Source organism: Rhinatrema bivittatum, chromosome 14 (genome assembly GCF_901001135.1).
Source record: "Rhinatrema bivittatum chromosome 14, aRhiBiv1.1, whole genome shotgun sequence".
NCBI classification, from domain to species: domain Eukaryota; kingdom Metazoa; phylum Chordata; class Amphibia; order Gymnophiona; family Rhinatrematidae; genus Rhinatrema; species Rhinatrema bivittatum.
Window position 1 is genome coordinate 42930737 of NC_042628.1, and position 23092 is coordinate 42953828.

The window sequence follows — 23092 nt, forward strand, 5'->3', positions numbered from 1 at the left end:
AGTATGCACAGACTATGTAATTTTATTTTTATCTCTGTTGTCAGAGTCTCTCTGCCCTTAACAGTCAAACATTTGCAAAATTGTGACAAGAATATTCTTTTTGCATTCCTTTATGTATTTGATGCCATTGTTTTATTCCTTTACTAAAACAATATATTTGGTCCCTCACGATGCACTTGTTGTATGAAACATGGTCCATGTCGGAGGACCATGTAACTCATAATAAGCCTGCAATTTCTTGTGATACATCTGTGAAACTACAAATAAAGATCTCTCAAGGACAAAGATATTGGACATTTGAGATTTCTCTAAGACCCATCGTTTTTTTGATTCTAAACAAACATAACAAAATATTTTTCTTAAGCTGGGTCAGGCACACAGAACTGCCTGTCCAAAACATCATGACACAGCATCTCACACTATACTTGTTAGATTGATGTGGGTGATCTATTGTCAGTGACTAGAAAGATGAAATGACAGCTGGATTATCCAATTACAGTATGTGAGACTGAAGAGTTTCTTTCTGCAATTTTTTTTGCTATTTCCCAGGAAAGATTACACAACATCCACTCGCAAAAAATGCACATTGAGAATTAAATAAAGGCAACAAAAGAAGTCTTCTGAACCTCATAACTTAGAAGAGAAAATCCATTCTGCTTGATTAGCATTTTCTTGTTAAATAGCTTCACTACTGTGTTCTATTACAGTTCTTTCCACAGTAGATGGCCCAATGGCCAGTGAGCACATGCTCGCAAACTGTGTAAGTTGTCTTTGCGAGCCAATGCTCTCAGCTGACTGACAGTTTTCCACACACACACACATGACCCCTTAGATTTTCCTCTTGGATATTTCCTTTTTTTTATTACTTTATCAGATTTTTTTAAATCAAAGTAACAAGTTCATATTATCTTGACAAGTAATGGAGTATAGAGAACATTACAATCAAAGAAAATAAATTTAAACAGAATAATTAATCTCAAATACATCCCTGTCAGACCTCACTCAGGGAGGTGCCGATGTAAATATTAAAGAAATAATTCTATAAAAAAAACAAACAAGGAATATAGCTGTTACATTAAGCAGGTCAAGCCCATATTTGCTAATTAGTTGGAACATTGTGGACTGGATGTAAGGTTAGACAATACTTGCTTAAGCTTATCATTAAGAAAACTATTTAACTGTGTGGGGTCAAAATCAACATATTTGACCCCAGCATATTTGATTACACATTTGCATGGAAAATATAACCAGAAGGAAGCTCCTAAATTCACAACCACAGGATGCATTAATAGAAAGCGTTTCCTCTTAGACTGCGTTATCTTAGCACATCAGGAAACATGCGAATCCTAAAACCCAAAAATATTTAATTTCTTTTGCGGAAAAACATTTTTAAGAAAGTCTCGATCTGAATTTAGAGCAAAAGATACTATCAGAGTAGAAGTAGATTCATTCTCTTCAGTGGAAGTCTCCAATAATGAGGATAGATTAGATAAATCCACAGGACCAGTTTCTGTTGGAATATTATCCAAACTTGATGTTTCCAAACCTGGTAAGTAATAGGCTTTGGATATAGGTGGAATTAAATTTTCCTTAATTGCCAGGACTTCAATGAAATAGCATTTCTACTGGTGTAGTGAATCTTTTTTTTTTGGAAAATTTAAAATTCTCAAATTACGTCTTACGACGTTCTCCAAGTTTTCCATTTTATTTTGGAGATATAGGTGACCAGACGAAATTATATCCACTGATTTTTTTAATCTGTATCTCTTTAGATTCCAGAGAGTCTACCTGAGATTTTATTCCCACAATTTGTGATTGTGCAGTGTTTAGAGAATTTGAGAAATCCCGGTACAGAGATAACTGCTGTGAAACTTGATTAGACAGAGTTGCTATCGCTTCCCATATTATGTTCAGCGTGATATTTGGTGGTTTAACCAAGAAAACAGACAGTACCTCTGGAATTTCACTTGAAGAAGGTCCTGCCATTGTAGAAAGTGGAGAAATATTCACAGGTTTTGTCTCCTTACCCAGCCAGCTTCCAGCTCCAACTGTTTGATCGTCCACACTGACTCCACCCGTCGCTGACATTGCCGGCTGTGCTCCCTCATCAGGGAGCAACGAGGAAATGTTGATTCTCTCAACACATCCAACGGGGGGCAGGTTGTAGAGGAACTTGCCAGGTTCTTATGGCCTGGATTGGCCACTGTTGGAAACAGGATGCTGGGCTTGATGGACCCTTGGTCTGACCCAGTATGGCATTTTCTTATGTTCTTTTCTTATGTTCTTAACCCGACTCTGCTCCAGAGATAATGATTCTAAATCCGGGGTCACTGGCAAGGGAACACCTCTCTGCGTGGCACCCAAGGACACATTCACGGAACTTCCAATGGGCTTGGCAAGGCTCCGAACTATGTCCATCGGACCCTGTCACAGCGTTCCCTCAGAAACTTCAGGGAACGCTCTGGGTCTTCCTTTCCTCTTTCCCATGAAGGTAAATAATTTTTATTTTCTCAAACGCCGAGGATAACTGGGATCTAAGGAACGAGTCAGAGCACATCTGCCTAGCGTGCGGCCATCTTGGCACCCCCTGTGCGCAACTCCTCTTGGATATTTCCTAAGTTCATCATTGATTCTTATGAAAGGAGAGGAATTGGCTATGACAGGGGAAGCGATTACTCAGTCCCTGTGTTTATGCCTTATTTTATTTTTATTTTGCTATATGTTTGTGGAGTTATTTACTTTAAATCTCTGTTATTTAATGTGTTTTGTGTTATATTTATTTATTAATTAAAATATTTATATGCCACATTATCCTCATTATGTGGCTATTTTATTGCTAAGATTATTTTGAAATTTCTAATATTCTATATTGCATTTTTATACATTACTTTGTACCTTGCTCAGAGCTATTTTTTGAATGGGCAAGAAATAAATGTATATAATTAAAAAAAACAAACCATTTTGTCTCAAGATCGAGGCAATCACCCGGGTGCCATTCCTACAAACAAAAGTGAAAGTGAGAGCGTTCTTAGGTATCATGAGGTATTATAGAAGATTTATCGCCAATTATTTGGAGAAGGTGGAGCCTCTCACAAGGCCTTTGGTGAAGAAAGCACCAAAGAAAGTCCAGTTGTCAGCTGAAGCAGAGAAGGCCTTCCAAGTTCTGAAAGAGGAGTTGTGCTCCGAACCAGTCCTGATAAGCCGGACTTCACCGAACCCTTTATGTTACAGACCAATGGCTCAGAAATAGGCTTGGGAGCAGGCTTAGTCCAACTGAAGAACTAAGACTTTATTCACCTAGCAATGGTTGCCTTAGCAGCTTTGTTCCCTTTACTCGCTCCTCCAAAAGAACAAACAGTTCATCTGACCCCCAAAAACCATTGGTGAGCTTCAGGTACCTCAACAGTATCCTACACACATCCAATAAGTGAAGCTCTTTGTTTGTGGAGAAGAAGAATCCAAATCCAGAAAAGTAGGATGCTCCACCATCTGACTCAGGTAAAATGTTGTTACCACCTTGGGCAAGAAAGAGGTCATTGTGTGTAGAGATTCCCCATCCATTGAAATCGGAAGAATAGTCTCCATACAAGACAAGGCCTGAAGCTCAGAAATGCGCCTGGCCAAACAAATTTCCACCAAGATGCCTACTTTCAGCATAAGGTCCTTCCGTGATGCTTTTCTCGATGGCGCAAAAGGTGGAGCACAGAGAACCTGCAAAACCAGATTAAGATCCCACGAGGGAAATGCTCACCGAACCAGAGGCTGAAAATACTTCACTCCCTTAAGAAACCACAATACATCCAGATGAGAAGCCAGTAAGAACTCCTGCACTCTACCTCTAAAACAGCCTAAGGCCGCTACCTGGACTCATAGAGAATTGAAAGAGAGCCCCTTTTCTAGTCCAGTCTGCAAAAAAGGCCAGAATATGAGAGACTAACGCATGAAGTGGAGCAACTCCCTTTTTCAGGCACCATGCCTTGAACACTTTCCCAATTCTGGCATACTCTCTTAGAGCCTGAAGCAAGGTAGTGATAACGTCCTCTGAATATCCTTTCAATCTCAAGCAATTCCTTTCAAAAGCAAAGTCATAAGACAAAAGCAAGCTGCCTGATACAAGAAAATTGGCCCCTGATGAAGCAGCCTGGAAAGGTACACGAGACAAAGAGGACTGTTCACTGTTAGATTTACTAACACTGTGATCCACGGTCAATGCAGCCATGCTAGAGCCACAAGAATTACCCTTCCCGGATGTGTGTCGATACATCTTAGAAGCCTGTCTATTAACGACCAGGGGGGAAACACATATAATGGGAGACTGCAAAGCCAAGGGAGGACTCTCCCCCTGCACGAATGAGAGCCATCGCCTCATCTGTAAACTCCCATTCCCCGGGGTCCAATTCCTGTCTGCTCAAAAAATCCGCTTGAACATTGTCCATTCTGGCAACATGCGAAGCTGCCAGAGTCATCAGATGTTACTCTGTCCAGCGAAAAAGTTCCTGAGCTTCCCAGGACACCGTCGCACTCCTGGTCCCTCCTTGATGGTTGATATAAGCCATAGTTGTCACATTGTCCAAGAGGACCTTCACCGCTCAATCACATATTTATGGAAGAAAACAAAACAACGCTTTGCGAACCACTCTTGTTTTTAAATGATTAATAGATTTTATTTATTTATTTATTTATTTATTTATTTATTTATTTATTTAAATTCTTTTAATATACCGATGCTCAAGACCAGGTCCTATCGTACCGGTTTACATAAAACTAGGGGGAACCAATTAACAGAGCAAACAAAAACAAAAGTTACATTATAACAGGGAATGTGGAACTAGGCTGTTAGAGAAAAGATAATTTAAACAAATTCTAACTGGAGAGAAGGGCAAAAGCAGGAGAGGGTGCTTACAGTATAAAATTATGTACAAATTTACATAGTGTATATGAATTAAGCAAGTTATAAAATAGTGCAATTATTCGGACAACAACAATAGTTCCTTTGCGTTGCGGAAATGGACGCATCCATGGGGTAAGACTGTGTGGGTGACCCTGAGACTTTTCAGGGGTAAGCTTGGGTGAACAGCCAGGTTTTTAATTTTTTTCTGAACGTGGTATGGCAATGTTCCTGGCGGAGATCTGGCGGGAGGGAGTTCCAGTGATGCGGACCAGCAGTTGATAGTGCCCGTTTTTCAATAGAGTTGTGGAAAACGGATTTTTTTGGGGGAACCTGGAGGGAATCTTTTTATGCAGATCTGGTGGGTCTTGTAGAGGAGTGTGGTTTGAGGGGTATGGTAAGTTGGAGCGAGGATTCTTGAAATAAGGTTTTGTGGATAATAGTAAGTGTCTTGAAGAGAATTCTGTAGCGAATGGGTAGCCAGTGAAGTATTTTTAGAATCGGGGTGATGTGGTCCATGCGGCGGGAGTTTGTGAGGATCCTGGCTGCGGCGTTTTGCAGCATCTGAAGAGGTTTGGTAGAAGAGGCCGGGAGACCAAGTAACAGCGCATTACAGTAGTCTATCTTTGAGAATAGTATGGCTTGAAAGACAGAACGGTAGTCATGAAAGTGAAGGAGAGGCCTTAGTTGTTTTAATACCTGTAGTTTGTAAAAGCCTTCTTTGGTGGTATTGTTGATGAGTTTTTTAAAGTTCATTCTGGAGTCTAGGATCACGAAGCCTCCTCCGTAGACCACTGCCCCTGCACCCTCAGGCCCTGACAGATGGTTCCTCAGACTTTCAGATTGACATCAGTGGTCACTATCATCCAATCTTGGATCTCCAACTCCACACCTTGCTCCAAGTTGGCCTGAGAAAGCTACCAGGAGAGACTGGATCTAGATTCCCCATGTAGTAATAAACTAAGAGTTCCATCAGGACAGTAACAGCTTTTGAAAAGGCTGCATATGTGCAAACGCTTAGAGAACTAGATCTAATGTAGATGCCATAATACCCATCAAACAGAGAATCCTTTTTAAAACCCTCACCATTATTCATAAATCAATACACAACATCGCACCTATATCACTCCAAACTCAACTTCGTCCACACCTATCCTCCAGACCCATCAGAAGCGCTTACAGAGGCACATTATTCGCCCCTCCAGCAACATCATTACTAAGAAAAAGAGCACTCTCAACTGCAGGACCACACCATTGGAACGCTCTCCCCCCTGACCTACGCCTCGAACCCAGTCTACCAGAGTTAAAAAAAAAGTTAAAAACCTGGCTCTTCAGGCAAGCGTTCCAATCTCCAGAATGTAACTAAGCGCCGCATCCTGATTGAACTTGGGAATATTCTGTGTTACAGTTAATAATATGCAATTTTATGCAAAATTAAATTTCAATTTACCTTACATTTAATTTAAGTTCAACATGCCATTGGCCTAATTTTAATTAAATTACGAAAATATTTAAGGATTTATTGTTATTGTTCAATGTTCTTTATATTATGAATGTATTATATGTTAATGTTCAATGTTCTTTGTAAAAAAACCCCGGTCTGACTTCCCAGACCAGGGCTATCTTTTTGTTCCATGTAAACCGGACTGATTTGTATTGTATACAGGAATTCCGGTATATAAAAATTAAAAATAAATAAATAAATAAATACCCAAATTCACAACCCAGCTCTGAGTCTGCAGCCATTGCATGACTCACTAAACTAAGTGCTGACAGAGCTCCTTCAACTTCACCTGAACAAGCCAGTCATCCACATAAGGATGCACCAAGATGCCCTCTTTCTGAAAGGCAGCAGCTACCACCACTATCAACTTGGTAAACGCCTGAGGCACCATCGTTAGACCAAAGAGCACAAAACTGAAAATGCTCTCCCAACACTGCAAAGCGCAAGAATTTCTGTTGCTTCTGCCAGATGGGAATATGTAAATAGGTTTCTGTGAGATTGAGAGATGCCATTAACTCTCCTTTGCGGACTGCTGCAATAACTGCCCACAGAGTCTCCATCCTGAACCTTGGAACTCTCAGGGCTGTATTTACCTTCTTTAGATCTAGAATAGGCTAATAGGTACTTTCCTTCTTTAGAACCACAAAATAGATGGAATATCTTCCTTTTCCCCTTTCCCTTGTAAGTACAGGGATTATCGCTTCTAGATGATGCAGCTGATCTAGTATGGACTGAACTACTTTTTGCTTGCTGCAAGAGGCACAAGGGAAGATCATGTAGTCTTCACATATCAGATGAACAAATTCTAAGGCATAGTCCTCTTTTATGACCTTCAGGACCCACTGGTTATCTTGCTCCACTCTACAATGACCACTGGGAAAGAGTGGACCAGTTGAATGTTTTACTGTGTGTTCTTACCACCTCCAGCTCCCTGACCAGAGGCTTCCCTGGCGGGTCTGCTCAATCTCCGAAAGGACTGCATCTTGCAAGACCCCTGTCTCTGGAAGAAAGAGCCCCTACCTGGATGATATCTCCTCGCTTCCATGTATTTTTGTCTGACAGGGAAACTCTTCTTGTTCCCCTTTGGCTTGCCTCAATATATGCCCCTTTGACTCACCTAAATGCTTTACTAGCTGCTTGAGATCCTAACCAAACAAAAGCTTGCCCTTAAAAGGTAGATTGCCCAGCTGTGACTTGGATCAGACATCCGCAGACCAATTACACAACCACAAGAAACTTCCAGACAAAACTGCCAACATCAAATTCCGGGCCGATGTACATAGCAAATCATACAAGACATCCGTGATGTAGGCTACCCCAGCCTCCAAACGCTCTGCCAGTTTGGCTGAGACCGAAGCATCTGATCCCTTCACTTGAAGCTGCTGTAGCCAGCACAAACAGGCATGTGCCTTGGAGCTACTGCACATTGTGGCCCGCAGGGCCAGGTTAAGGCCAACTGATGCCCTAAGCACAGGCCAACAATGGTGTGCCCTTGGCCCTTCCATTGCTTAACTGACAGGACATTAAGACTTAATAAATGCTGAAGGCAAAATAAGAGATTAAAAATGTAGTTTTCTTCCAGACCAGACCCCACAACTATATTAAACAAACTTTTAAAAAAATTGTCATTTAACACTAAATAGCAGTAAGCAATATAAGCAAATTACTTACTTATAACTAGGGAGCAACAGAAAAAAATGCTAATTTTCAATACTCTGTTGTGCCCCCTTTCCCTTGGTGCCCTATGCACATGCTTATTTTGCTTAATGGTTAAACCAGGGCTGGTGGCCTGTATACCCAACATGGAGATCTCAAACAGCATCTTCAGAACTTCCGGTCCCAAGTATCCTTCAGAGCCGTGGGCCCCGGCACTGGAATGGTAGTCTTCTTGGTCACTGCCAAGACTAAAGCATCCACTGTCTGTAGCTTCTCCATCCTCTGAGGACTCCTCAGCCCCCTCCGAATCCTCTTGAGCACCCTCAAGATCTGAAACAGAAGAGAAGCAGGCCCTTACTCTAATGTCTCCTGCACCATGGGTGCCAACTCCAAAATGGCCATGGTTCCCATGCTGCAGGAGAGAACAGGCCTACCCAATTCAGACGCTCAGGACTTCCTTCCTCCCGAGGACGTGCTCATCAGACCCGAGCTGCCTTCACCTCCAGTCGCATAGCGGCTACGGAGTCCTGCTGCATTCATCCGCAATTTAGTTGTTGAACATGAACGTCAGTGCTTCCCACGCTCAGCCATCATAAGAAGCTCTGTGAGTGCACGCACTGCCAGGCAGAAGAGGACTCCCCACGAAGAATTTTAGTGGAATTCTGTGCCTCCCCCATCCTAGAGAGCAACCGACTCACCCTCGAGCTGATCAGCTCTGCTTCTCCGGCGCTGACTTCCCTTTACTTTGGTTTTTTTTAAAGCCACAGTATGTCCCAGCACCGAACAAGGGAAAATTAAAGATTAATGATTACTTTCCTGTTGTAGTCTTCTTCTTGCTGAGGGAGAAGCATGAGCGAGCCATGTGGGGAAAAAGAGGGAGTCAGACCACTGACTTTCAGTTTCCCAACATATGCCGGACAAAGACAAAAACAAGGGTCAACAACTCCCCTGCCTTTTCTGTGCTATGAGGGGGACAGTCCTGCATGGACGGAACACCCCTAGGAGCAATTTTCCTGTGTTTTCTTTTTCTTTCTATTTTTTCTAAATTTCAGATTGCATGATTTGCACTTCTATCATCTGCTGGAGACAGAGAAATTCTGAGGGACTGCAGGTGGCACATTGGCTTAAATGACACAGTTTCAGTAAAGCTCATCTTCTCTATCTCCATCTGCTGGTAGGGAGAAAAACCCATGCATCTGGACTGATAAAAAGAACAAATAGGAATTTACATTTTAAAGTTGAAAGTGAAAATTGTAGAAGTCTCTTTTTGAGTCAGCCCATTGCAAAAGTGACTCGCAGACTGATCTAATTTGTGCACCACTGAATTATATAGTCTAATTCCACTGTCACCCCAATTGATACCCGCTCTGCAGTGAACTGCTACATGAGAAATCTGAGTTTCATTCTAGACTACTTGGACTGATCAGGACACAAAGGGGCAGATTTTAAAACATATATGTGGGCCGCACGCATGTTATAAAATCAGGGGTCTGCGCACGCAAGGGGGTGCACAATTGTGCACCGAGCCTCGCTGCCTTCCTCCGCTCCCTCCCAGGCCACTCCGAAATCGGAGCAGCCTCGAAGGGAACTTCCTTACCCCCCCCCCCCTCACCCCACCTTCCCTTCCCCTAACTTTCCCGTCCTCCAGCCCTAAGCTAAACCCCCCTAAAAAATTTAACTTACCGAGTTACGCCTGCCTTGGGCAGGCACAAGCTGTGCGCTCTGGCCAGCCTGTGATCCGGGCACAGTGGCAAATGGCCGCTGTGCCTGGAGGCTCCGGCCCTGCCCCGGACCACCCCGCTTTGCCCCTTTTTTCAAGCCCCGGGACTTACACGCATCCCGGGCTTTATGTGCGCCGCTGGGCCTTTTGAAAATAGGCCCGAAGTGCATAGTGCTTTGAAAATCTGCCCCAAGGCGTGACTGAAGTAGCACTTACAACCCAGGGACAAAGGCTGACTCAAGCACTGGATACAAGGTAGCATTAAGACAGCAGAGTGAGATTATGAAAATAACTCTAGTGAATGTGGCATCTCCACTACTAGGCTTATGCATGTGAGAAATGGACACAGAAAATCTTGAAAGTTGTGTGTAATGATTTCCTGATAGGAGCTGGACTGGAAGAAAATAGACAAGTTTTACCAAGAATACTTTTTTTTCCTAGCATTCCTTTAGATGAATCCTGTTTGTCATTGGGATGTATCTTAGTTAATACTAGCTGTGCATCACTGAAAACTAGAGTACATATCTACACAGATAGCTTACCTGTAAGTTTAGATCCAGGTGGGACTTGATTGTAGGATCCCATTGGTCCCTTTCTACGTTACTGTCAATACTCAGATTGTCCCCTGTATTCTTCATAAGTGGCTGGTTGCCTAGCTCTAGTAGGTCTGAATCTCCACGCTGCTGTAACCAGCTCCCCCATTTCCATGGTACATTTTTCTCTGTTGACTTATTTCCCTCTCCTGAGCTGGTGTTTCCATTCACAAATATTGACTCCTCTGTAGACAAAGACAGACTAGTCCATGAGCCTTGTTCACAGCAAAGGTCAAACTTTCCGGTGACTTCCTCTCTGAGTCGTATGGAATCCACACTCTCAGCTTCTTGCTGGCTTGGAGGACCTTCAGCTGAGCTGCTGGAAGGACTTGCCTCACAAGATTCCAGAGAAATATCTTCACTAGGCTCGAGTGCAGCAACAGCTCTTGCAATATGAACTTCAGATTTCTTCAGATTACCATCCCAGGCCTCTTTGATTAGCCTTATTGGTTCAAATATCTCCTACAGCCAGAAAAATACAAGAGTGAAAATAAGTCCTCCTTTTATTCTAGCCAACTGAAAATTGGTTGCAGTAAGGGAGGTTACAAAGAACAGAATGGTATATTTATTTGGAGTTGTCTGGGCCCCTTTTATGACTTTTCTTTTGAACCCAACAGGTGATGGGGCTGGGGGAGACTGTAGAAGAGGAATACTTTATAACAAACTTCTGTTTCCTAACCTAGCTTGTATGCTGGATACCCTTTGCTCAGCAGTTTCTCCAGAACATTGCCTCATAATGCAACCCAGCAGGTTCTGGTCCAATGAATTACAGAAGAGTATTAAATGTAAAAAAATAAAATAAAAAATTAGCCATTTAAAGCAAAGACTTTAGGGCTGGTGTGGTAGCACACTGCCATCCGGCAGGAACTGGGTTTGATGTTCAGATCAGGTCTTCCCAGACTGGCTGGGGATGCTGCAGAGGTAGCATTTGCAGCCCCTGGGAGAGGGGCCTGATTTAGGGCCCATGGTGTCTGGCCCTCGGCTAAGGACTATCACTGCAGTGGACTAAATGAGTTGGGAAGGGGATATAATATAGGGGAAAAATCCCAAGTACTTTTGAGTGTAGGTTTATAGCACCAGAATGCAGATCAGGTTCTAAATGAGCTGGAAGCCCAAAAGGTGCAGGAGGAAATAGGTGGGTAAAAAAAAAAAAACCCCAACAATCTTATAATACTCCTTTTCTGTTTAAAGGGGCCCTGACAGTATAAGAGGAGAGCATTAGGGAGTGCTGTTAGCAGAAGCTGCATCTGCTCATGGGTGAGCAGGGCTTGTGAGTAGTACTTATGCTGGGGAAAGGTTTTGTTTTAATCTTGCAATTATAATTGTTTGAGGGTACAAAATTAATTTAATAAAATGTGTTTGAGGGTTGAACTATTACTGTATATGAATATTATGTACTGGGAAAATGTATTTTTATTTTATTTATTCATATTTCTATATCACCAATACAGAGGCCCTAGGTGCTGTACAACTCCAAATATCAGAGTTAGCCGCATAACTTATTGGGCTAACTCTGGCCTGCCCCAGGACTGCCCTCGAATTATGGGCTAGAATTTAGTAGGGATGTGAATCGTTTTTTGACGATTTAAAATATCGTCCGATATATTTTAAATCGTCAAAAATCATTAGAGGCGATATTTAATAGGAATTCCCCCGATTTATCGTCAAAAATCATAAATCGGGGGGAGGGGAGGGCGGGAAAACCCGCACACTAAAACATCCCTAAAACCCACCCCGACCCTTTAAAATAAATCCCCCACCCTCCCGAACTCCCCCAAAATGTCTTAAATTACCTGGGGTCCAGTGGGGGGGTCCCGTTGTGATCTTCCACTCTCGGGCCACGAGTGCATTGATAGAAAATGGCGCCGGCGCTACCTTTGCCCTGTCATATAACAGGGCAAAGGTAGCGCGGCGCCATTTTGGTTCCTGTCCCCGACGTCACGAGCGTAGAAGATCGCTCCCGGACCCCCGCTGGACCCCCAGGGACTTTTGGCCAGCTTGGGGGGGCCTTCTGACCCCCACAAGACTTGCCAAAAGTCCAGCGGGGGTCCGGGAACGACCTCCTGCACTCGAATCGTGTTGCCGTAATGAAAAATGGCGCCGGCCATATGGCCGGTGCCATTTTGCAAAATATGGCCATATTGCTGTATGGCAAAATGGTGCCGGCCATATGGCCGGCGCCATTTTTCATTACGGCAACACGATTCGAATGCAGGAGGTAGTTCCGGACCCCCGCTGGACTTTTGGCAAGTCTTGTGGGGGTCAGGAGGCCCCCCCAAGCTGGCCAAAAGTCCCTGGGGGTCCAGCGGGGGTCCGGGAGTGATCTTCTACGCTCGTGACGTCGGGGACAGGAACCAAAATGGCGCCGGCGCCATTTTCTATCAACGCACTCGTGGCCCGAGAGTGGAAGATCTCAACGGGACCCCCCCACTGGACCCCAGGTAATTTAAGATATTTTGGGGGGGTTCGGGAGGGTGGGGGATTTATTTTAAAGGGTCGGGGTGGGTTTTAGGGATGTTTTAGTGTGCCGGTTTTCCCGCCCTCCCCCGATTTACGATTTACACGATATTTTAAAAAACAAAACCGCGACGATCCGATTCCCCCCCCCCCAGCCGAAATCGATCGTTAAGATGATCGATCACACGATACACATCTCTAGAATTTAGCCACATACGGCTTCAAATATTCCATTAGCTAAGGTTTGTGAAATAATTTCCTGGCCTGTTAAAATGTGGTCCAATCTGGAACAGGTGGAATGAGCTCTGGATAAATGGGTAAAAGCCTTCTCAGAAGAATGTAAAGCCTGCATGCATCTACTACATGTAACATTTTCCAGAAAAGCTATATCTTTCACTGACATACACTTGTCAACCTTCACCCTGTGAGACCTTTTAGAAGCCATTTAGACAGATAACAGAGGAGCTGTTCCATTCCCTTTATCATTTTGGTTGCCCTTCTCTGTACCTTCTCCAGTGCAACTATATCTTTTTTGAGATGCGGCAATACAGAGGCATTATGACATTTTCTGTTTTATTCACCATTCCCTTCCTAATAATTCCTAACATTCTGTATGCTTTTTTGACTGCAGCAGCACACTAAGCTGACGATTTCAATGTATTATCCACTATGATGCCTAGATCTTTTTCCTGGGTGATAGCTCCTAATATGGAACCTAACATAACTATGGCAAGGGTTATTTTTCCCTATATGCATCATCTTGCACTTGTCCACATTAAATTTCAAATACCATTTGGATGCCCAATCTTTCAGTCTCGCAAGGTCCTCCTGCAATTTATCACAATCTGCTTGTGATTTAACTACTCTGAATAATTTTGTATCATCTGCAAATTTGATTACCTCACTCGTTGTATTCCTTTCTAAATCATTTATAAATATATTGAAAAGCACTGATCCAAGTACAGATCCCTGAGGCACTCCACTGTTTACCCTTTTCCACTGAGAAAATTGACCATTTAATCCTACTCTGTTTCCTGTCTTTTAACCAGTTTGTAATCCACGAAAGGACATCTCCTATCCCATGACTTTTAGTTTTCTTAGAAGCCTCTTATGAGGGACTTTGTTAAACGCCTTCTGAAAATCCAAATGCACTACATCTACTGGTTCAATGTTTATGAACCCCTTCAAAAAAATTAAACAGATTTGTGAGGCAAGACTTCCTTTGGGTAAATCCATGCCGACTGTGCCCCAAGCTCCCCCTGCGCCCGCCGGCTCGGCGGCATGCACAAGTCCCAGGGCTTTTCTGGGGGGGGGGGGTGTCACGGCAGCGCGTCATCCGGGGACAGGGCCGTGGATCCGGCCTGGGGGCGTTTCGGGGGTGTGGCTGAGGCCTCCGAAACTGCTCCCGGGTAGGGGAATCGCGCGCTGGCAGCTGGCCTGGCGCGCGCAAGTTACGCCTAACTCGGGCAGGCGTAAATTTGCCAACAAAGGTAGGGGGGGTGGGTTAGGTAGGGGAAGGGAGGGGAAGGTGTGGGGGGTGGAAGGAAAGTTCCCTCCGAGGCCGCTCCAATTTCGGAGCGGCCTCGGAGGGAACGGAGGCAGGCTGCGTGGCTCGGCGCGCGCAGGCTGCCGATTTTGTGCAGCCTTGCGTGCGCAGACCCCGGATTTTGAAAAAGATACGCGCGTATCTATTAAAATCCGGCGTACTTTTGTTTGCGCCGGTCGCGTGAACAAAAGTACGTGCAGGCGCAGTTTTTTAAAATCTACCCCTGAGTGTGCTAGCACTGAATTAGCATTTCCATTTGCTCGTGCAACTAACTCTCACTCGTCACTCACTTTCAGTTCTAGATCTGTTAGTTTGGGATTTTCTCTTGGCAATCTCAGTTTTCGCTTGTATGGTATATTTCTCCATGCTGTATTTGTATTTGTTTGTTTGTTCAAATTGTATGCTGCAACGAACCATGACAAGCACCACTCAATAATGGAGAGGTGGAGAGGTGAGGGGGGGGGGGAGGAACGACTGCGGTCAGGGTAAGAATAAAAGTGGTTCTGTAGTAATGTTAAGCTAAAATGAGACCGTAGCTTGGGGAAATCTGAAATGTGAAGATATCTGTGGTCGTTTCCTATCTATAGTGTCCTGGTATTGTACTTTGTAATGTTCATTGTAGGAATGTATATGTTTTTTTCATAACAAAAAAGAAGATCACAAACAAAAAAAAAAAAAGGGCTCCAGGGATGATCCAGGAAACAAGAGACTGAAGAGCCCGACATCTCTGCCAGCAAAATGATAGAAGTTATTCTTGAAAACATAATTTCTGGCCATATAGATAGACATGACAATGGGGAAAAGTCAACATGGTTTTAGCAAAGAGAGGTCTTGCCTTACCAATCTATTAAATTTTTTTTTTTTAAAGTGTACATAAACATGTGGAGAACAATGAACCAGTTGATACAATGTGGGGTGAATTTTCCAAAGCATTTCTGTGCACAAACCCCAGTTTTACACGCGAAAAGGACTTTTTTGAAAACTATCCTGAGGTGGAACGAGTTAAAGTACTGCAGAGGTGTACCCGGGGAAGAGCTTGACGAAGGAAAATAATTTATGCTTTTGATTTTCCAAAGTACATGCATAAATCTTTGTGTGGACATTTATACCTGCTCTCTAGCAGGTAAATGAGTGCCCCTATGCCATGCAATGGTGCATGCGCCGTTCATTTTAAAAACAAACGTACGTGTGTAAATGCACATGGACTTCAGCCCTGTGCAGGTTATTATAAAATTAGCCTCTGTATTTGGATTTGCAGAAGACATTTGACATTTGAGACTTCTGGGAATTGAAAAAGTCATGGGAAAAAAAGGTAATGTTCTATTGTGGGTTAAAACACAGGAAACAGAGGGTAGGACTAAATGGTCAGTTTTCCAAATGGAGAAAGGTCAATAATGGAGTGCTCCATGGATCGGTACTAGCACCTGTGCTGTTTAACATATTCATAAATAATCTAAAAGAGAGAGCTACGAGTGAGGTGATCAAATTTGCAAATGACACAAAACTATTCAAGTTGTTAAAACCACAGTTGACTGTGAGAAATTGCAGAAGGACCTTGCAAGACTAGCGGTCTGGGCATCTAAATGGCAGATGAAATTTAATATGAAAAAAGTGAAAGTGGTGCACATAGAGTAAAATAACTACAGGTACACAATGCTGGGAAAAGAATCTGAATTCTTGTAGACAATACATTGAAATTGTCAGCTCACTGTGTAGTAGCGGTCAAAAAAAGCCAACAGAATGTTAGGAATTATTTGAAAAGAAACAGAGAATAAAACGATCAACTGTATCAATCCATGGTGCAATCGCACCTTGAATATGTGCAGTTCTAGTTGCCCCATCTCAAAAAAGATACAGAATTTTTAAAAAGTTACAGAGAAGGGTAACAAAAATGTTAAAGCGGATGGATCAACATCCTTATGAAGTAAGATAGGGATGGTAACTTTCAATGTGGCGCACTGGCATACATGCACATGTGGTCAGACCGCACCCAGAGATGTGGCCATTTTATAACATACATGCATATATGTACGCATGTTATAAAATAGCCTGACCGTGCGCACGTGTGCGTGCAATTTTAAGTGGACACATGTCTATGCACACAAATGCCGCTTCTACTGCGTAAGTGGGGGAATTTTAAAAGCCACACACACACCAACGCCATTGGCCGTTTTCCCAGTTCATTCCCAGTTCACCCAGTTAAGGGATAGGACTTCCAAGCACCCCTGTTTAATAGCCTCCCTACCCCTCTGTTAGCACCAACATTTAAAACCTTGATCTGCCTATATTTGTTTCTTTTACTACTTACACGCTATCCATAGCAAAAGTAAAATTGCACGGCAGGAAACCCTGGTGTGCGCCAGTGAGTGTAAGTATTTACATGCAAATTTCATGGTTAAATCCTGGAACATCCATGTCCTGCCCCTTTTTAAAAACTTTTCATTTGTGCACGCAGGGGCAAGTATGCGCATATCCTGTCGGCTTTTAAAATCCGCTCTGCACTCGCCAGCCTGATATATTTGCGCATCCCCTAATTTCAGTGCATGCAGGGCTTTTAAAATTCACCTTAAAGTATTACTGCTCTTCAGTTTAGATGTTACCTCGTGGCAATCTGTAGCGTTGGGGGCTGGCCTCTATGCCGTTCGGCGACTTCTGGCGCAGTGCGGGCCGACGCAACTTGTCATCTAACCCCCGAGGAACATCGGCATAGAAGACTGAACAATCTCTGTCTTTATTGTGCTGGTTCCGGACACTTCATCAATAAATGCCCAAATAAGTCAGAAAACTCCCGGACCTAGGACTGGTGGGAGAGGCCTCCCTGGGTTCTGTCATTCCCTTTCCACAAATTTTAATTCCAGTTTCAATATCTCTCCACAAGAACACTTTTCATCTACAAGCCTTTTTGGATTCAGGGGCGGCCGGTAACTTCATTGAGAAGGACCTAGTCTGTCAATATCAGATTCCTACCAAACCTTTGACAGTTCCTCTCACTGTGTTGTCAGTTTCTAGGCAACCTCTGGCGAATAAAATTTTTCAAATTACTAAACCTATTAAATTCACCACTGGGATACTGCACCGAGACTATCCAATTGTATGTACTTTCCTCAAGTTATCCTTGGGTTACCATGGTTAAGGCTTCATCAACCTCAGATTGACTGGGGTACCTCAAAGCTGGCCAGTTGGAGCAAGTACTGCCATCAAAATTGTGTGAGACAGATCCGTCCAGTCAGTTCCACTGTTTCATGTTCACTAGATATTCCTTCTGCATTACCACAAATATACGCTGAATTCAGTGATGTCTTCAGCAAACAGCAGGCCAAGATTTTACCTCCTCACTGCACCTATGACTGTGGAATAGACTTACTTCCGGATAAAACCCCTCCCAGGGGCAGGGTTTATGCCCTGTTGGAACCTGAATCTGAAGCTAGAAGCAATACATTCAGGAAAACATGGATAGGGGCTTCATCAGATCTTCCTTCTCTCCAGCTGAGGCCGGATTTTTTTTTTTGTGAAAAAGAAAGATAGCTCTTTATGACCTTGTATCGATTATAGAGGACTTAATAGATTCACAAAAAAATATCGATATCCAATTCCACTTATCACAGAACTTTTTGATCGAATGAAAGGAGCACAGATCTTTACTAAACTTGATCTTCGAGGAGCATACAATTTAATCAGAATACGCAAAGGAGACGAGTGGAAAACTGCGTTTAACACGCGAGATAGGCACTATGAGTATTTAGTTATGCCATTTGGACTATGTAATGCTCTGGCAGTCTTTCAAACCATGATTAATGACATCTTCAGAGATCTTCTGTACTCCCATGTTATTGTATATCTTGACGACATATTAATTTTCTCCAAGACATTAACTTCATGTCAAACAAGTACTCCAACAACTTCAGAACAGACTCTATGCGAAATTAGAGAAATGTCTCTTTCATCAACAACAATTACCTTTTATGGGATATATAGTATCTCGAGATGGTCTTCATATGGACCCTGAGATAATGGAGTGGCCTCAACCATTGGGGCTTAAGGCCTTGCAGCGATTTTTGGGATTCTCCAGTTATTATCGCCAATTCATTTCCAGATACTCTACCCTAGTTACACCACTCACCACTTTAACTAAGAAGGGAGCTTCAAACTGGAATTGGCCTCCTGAAGCCATCCAAGCCTTCCAATTCCTAAAGAAAGAATTTGTTAAAAATCCTTGTTTACAATGCCCTGACTCAGACAAACCTTTTATTCTGGAGGTCGACACTTCAGCCTTAGGGGTTGGGGTAATTCTCTTGCAACCCTCTGAGTCAGGGAAATTATGCACATGTGCGTATTTTTCCAAAAAATTCTCCTCTGCGGGGAGAAATTATACCATCGGGGAACGCGAACTATTGGCGATTGAAATGGCACTTGAAGAATGGCGACATCTCCTGGAGGGAGCTAAGTTTGCCATTGATATTTACACTGGTCACAAGAATCTTGCCTATTTGTCTCATGCTCAACGTTTAAATCCACGGCAAGCCAGTTGGGCACTTTTCTTCAGTAGATTCAATTCTAAATTACACTTTCGCCCTTCAGAAAAAGAACTTACGTGCTGATGCTTTATCCAGGAGTTTCCTCCCTGATGACACTCCTGAGCCGTCCCAGCATATCATCGATCCTGCTCACATAATACTAGCAACTACCCTAACTGTTCCAGTAGGGAAAACAGTAGTACCTAGGCATTTAAAACTAAAAGTACTACGATAGGCCCATGATTCCTTCTTCGCTGGACACCCTGGCAGGCTCGGAACTAAGAATCTGGTGTCCTGCCACTATTGGTGGCCACAGACGTCCAAAAATATGTTGACTCCTGTCCCACTTGTGCGGCTCAGAAAACCCCTAGTCAGCGACCTACGGGACTATTACAACCTCTTCCGATTCCTAAACAGCCATGGACTCATATAGCAACAGATTTTATCACTGATCTCCCTCTTTCTGAAGGCAACTCAGTAATTTGAGTCGTGCTTGACCGATTCTCCAGAATGGCACATTTCATTCCTCTGCCTGGATTACCCTCTGCACCGGAGTTGGGTCGACTGTTTGTACAACACATCTTTTGAATCCATGGTTTACTGTCTAGTATCATTTCAGATAGAGGAGTCCAGTTCACAGCACAATTTTGGAGAGATCTCTGCAAAAAATTTAGAATAGACCTAAGTTTCTCTTCCGCTTATCACCCCCAGTCTAATGGGTTAACAGAACGAACGAATCAAATTCTCAAGACATTTTTGCATTGTTATGTTAAACAACGCCAGGACGATTGGGCATCCTTATTGCCCTGGGCTGAGATTTGCCATAATAATCATGTTCATCAAGCTTCAGGTTCATCGCCTTTCTTTCTGGTATTTGAAAGACATCCATGGATCCCACTTCCTCTTACTACCTCCTCGTCTTGCCTGGCGGTAGAACAAGTGGTTCGTTCCATGACTACTTTATGGGAACGAACGCAAGATCTACTACGACGAGCATCCATCAAGATGAAAAACAGGCGGATAAAGGGAGGAGACTGGGAACTCCGCTCAAACCTAGGGACTTGGTGTGGTTAAGTACACAGAATCTCAAATTACGCGTTCCTTCTCTAAAATTTGCGCCTCGGTTTATTGGACCCTTTCCTATTGAAAAAACAGATTGGTAAGGTATCCTTTAAACTTCATCTACCCCCTACTTTGTGCATTCATGATGTGTTTCACATCTCATTATTGAAACCAGCAATCCTATCCTGGCCTTCTAGGCGGAGGAAGCAGACGACTCCATCTGTCCTGCCAGATGATACCCAATATGAAGTTAAGGAAATCCTAGATGTCAGAAGATCAAGAGGGACTCTACAATACTTAATCTCAAGGAAAAACTATGGTCCGGAGGAGAATTCCTGGGAACCGGCCCATAATATACAGGGTCCTCGTTTAATCCGGGAGTTTCATAGACGCTTTCCTCTCAAACCTCACCCTAGGAGCCAGGGCCGCCATCAGGAATTTTGAGGCCCCATACTGTCTGACGCGGCGGTGACGTCACAGCCGCGTCAGACAGTGAACGCTGGCAGGACAGAGCGCGCGGACGAGTCTCTGTCTGCGGTGCTCTGTAAATCAATGCTATGTGTGTCTAAAAGACACGCATAGCATTGATTCTCTCCCTTCTCTGGGGCCCGCACCCAGGGCCGGCTCCAGGTTTCAGTAGGCCCCTGGCGCACCTGCCGCCTGGCGGCTGCGGGCCCCCATATGTGGCAGTAGATCCTGGGGCCCCATACTGCAGGCCCAAGAATACTGCCCTGATGGCGGCCCTGCTAGGAGCAGGAGAGAGGACCTTTGTGGGGGAGGTACTGTTACCTCTCGGCAATCCGTGGCGTTGGGGGCCGGCCTTGATGTCTTGAAGACTTCCGGCGGCAGTGCAGGCAGACACAACTTGCGCGCAAGCTCCGCCCATCAGGGCGCGTCAGACTTCCACTCGGAAGTCCTCGCGTTTGCGTGGGAAAATTTAAATATTTAAAGAACTGAGACCAGCACAGCATCGCCTCAGCTACAGGCTTGCTTGTGCTTGTGCTCCCGTGGCCTTTGTCTTCACTTGCCTCTCTCTGACTTGGATTGGACCTCGGACCTGTTTGCCTGCTGCTGCCCTGACTTGGATTGGACCTCGGACCTGTTTGCCTGCTGCCTGCCCTGACTCTGGACTGTGTTGGTTGCTATCTACAACTGGTCTGGTGGGATACTCTATCGCTGGCTACGTACTTCCCTGATCCGTTGGCTGCTAAAGTAAGACTGGGGGTTACTTTGGATCCACATATCACAAACCGTAACATAAGAATTGAGACATTTAAGAGGACACATGATACAAGTTTATAAAACCATAAGTAGGGCAGAACATGTAAATAAGAGATGTTTATTTACCCTTTCAAATATTAAAACAAGAAACATACCACAAAACTAATAACCAACAGATTTAAATCAAATTATAGAAGTATTTTTTCATACCGTGCTCAATCAAGCTGTGGAATCTGTTGCCAGAGGTGCGATCAATGTGATTACCAAAACAGGATACAAAAAAGGTTTGGTATATCATAGTGAATAAGAATGAGAAACATCACTGACCTGCATCTTGAGATCCTCAAGAGTCACATCTGACAATTCCTCAGACAGGTCTGGGATTAGATTTGTTTCAGCTCGTTGGAAAATGAAGACTTCACCATCTTCACAGTCAGACTATTAAAAAGAATCATGACGACATATTATCTCTCTAAACAAGTGGCATACATAATTAGTAGGTATACACTAACCAGAGCTGACCGCAGCAGTACAGCATCTTATCAACATGCCTTATACTGGGCAATAAAACTGGAAAGGATCAAGAAGTCACTGTTCAAAGATAAAGCCAAAGGGGTCAATATTCAAAGACATTTAGCTGGATAACACACATTAATTGATTAAGTGGTAATTTTTTGAATATTGAGTCACTTATCTGGCTAAATTTTAGCTTATGTGGCCAGAGCAATGCTGAAAGCACCTGGGATCACACTGGAACACTGGAAACAGGGGCCCTGGCGATCTCAGCATTACTGGGTTTTTTTTTATTTATTATTTATTATTTTTTTATATACCGACATTCGATCTCAATTGAGATATCACACCGGTTTACATTCAGGTACTGTAGGTATTTCTCTATCCCCAGAGGGCTTACAATCTAAGTTTTTGTACCTGACTGTGGGTTGGAGTGGGGGGATCATTTTGTGAAATTTATGGGAGAGAGAAGTGGAAATTGTGTCAGGAGGCCCACACACAAGATTTTTTTTTTTTTTTTTTAACATGTCAGTGCCATTTAACCAGATCTCTTTTGAAGATATTTAGTTAAGCGCAAACAAGGCCATATTCAAAACCTGGTTGGTTTAATTTATAATTATCTGGCAAAAGTTAGCTGGATAACTTTTATTGGGGATATTGAGTAGGATGTTTATCCCACCAAATATCCAGACTAAGATATATGGCTAACAAGTAGTAATGTTATATAATCAACAAACAAGGCGAGGCCTCCAGGATTTGGAAACTGACAATTTCCCAAGAGATCTTTCTTCTAGCTGTCTATCTTCTGGGAAACCAGAATCAGATAGAAACAGTTTAAGTCAGCAACTACAACCACAGGAATGGTTGCTACATGATCAGAGAGTGTGGGAACTTTTCCAACTTTGGAGCAGTCCATAAATAGACCTCTGCAATGTCCCTAAACATCAAACTTCCCATATAATGCTCCAGGAGACAAGCAGGGAACAGAGTGGACCAGCTGCAGATATGTTCTCAATTCCATGGTCTCAAGGGCTTCTTTATGTATGTTTCCCAATTCTGCTTATATCCAAAACAATTCCAAAGCTAAGAACAGAGGAAGGATAAATCATTTTGACAGCCCTTGTCTGGCTTTGTCATATTTGGTTTTCATAGCTTCAATACTTAGCGGTTGAACAATCAAGACTGAGGAGATTCCCATCCCTCATCATGCAGTACAATGGGAATCTTCTACATCCCAACCTTCAGTCTCTGACTCTTGCATGGATATTGAAAGTCAGCTAGTATCATCTATGCAGTTGCTGCTTAAGTAAAGAAAGTTCTAACTTTTAAGAAAATACGCTAGAAGATCTATCCACATTTAATAGAAAAGGTATACAGTCTGATGCGTACACCTTTAACTGTTCTGTTCAATATCTACT

At 43.3% G+C, this 23092-nt stretch overlaps 1 protein-coding gene across 3 annotated transcripts in view; it reads right to left on the reverse strand.

The window, feature by feature from the left end:
* The window catches only part of C14H16orf71 (chromosome 14 C16orf71 homolog), a 386375-nt gene that overhangs the window by 357486 nt on the left and 5797 nt on the right, over nucleotides 1–23092 (reverse strand). For all 3 annotated transcript variants that reach the window (XM_029576717.1, XM_029576716.1, XM_029576718.1), the window contains exons 3-4: nucleotides 21489–21599; nucleotides 10311–10823 (exon numbers count right to left, since the gene is read on the reverse strand). In XM_029576717.1, coding sequence (XP_029432577.1) covers nucleotides 10311–10823; nucleotides 21489–21599 — 624 coding nt within the window. The remainder of the gene's footprint in view (nucleotides 1–10310; nucleotides 10824–21488; nucleotides 21600–23092) is intronic.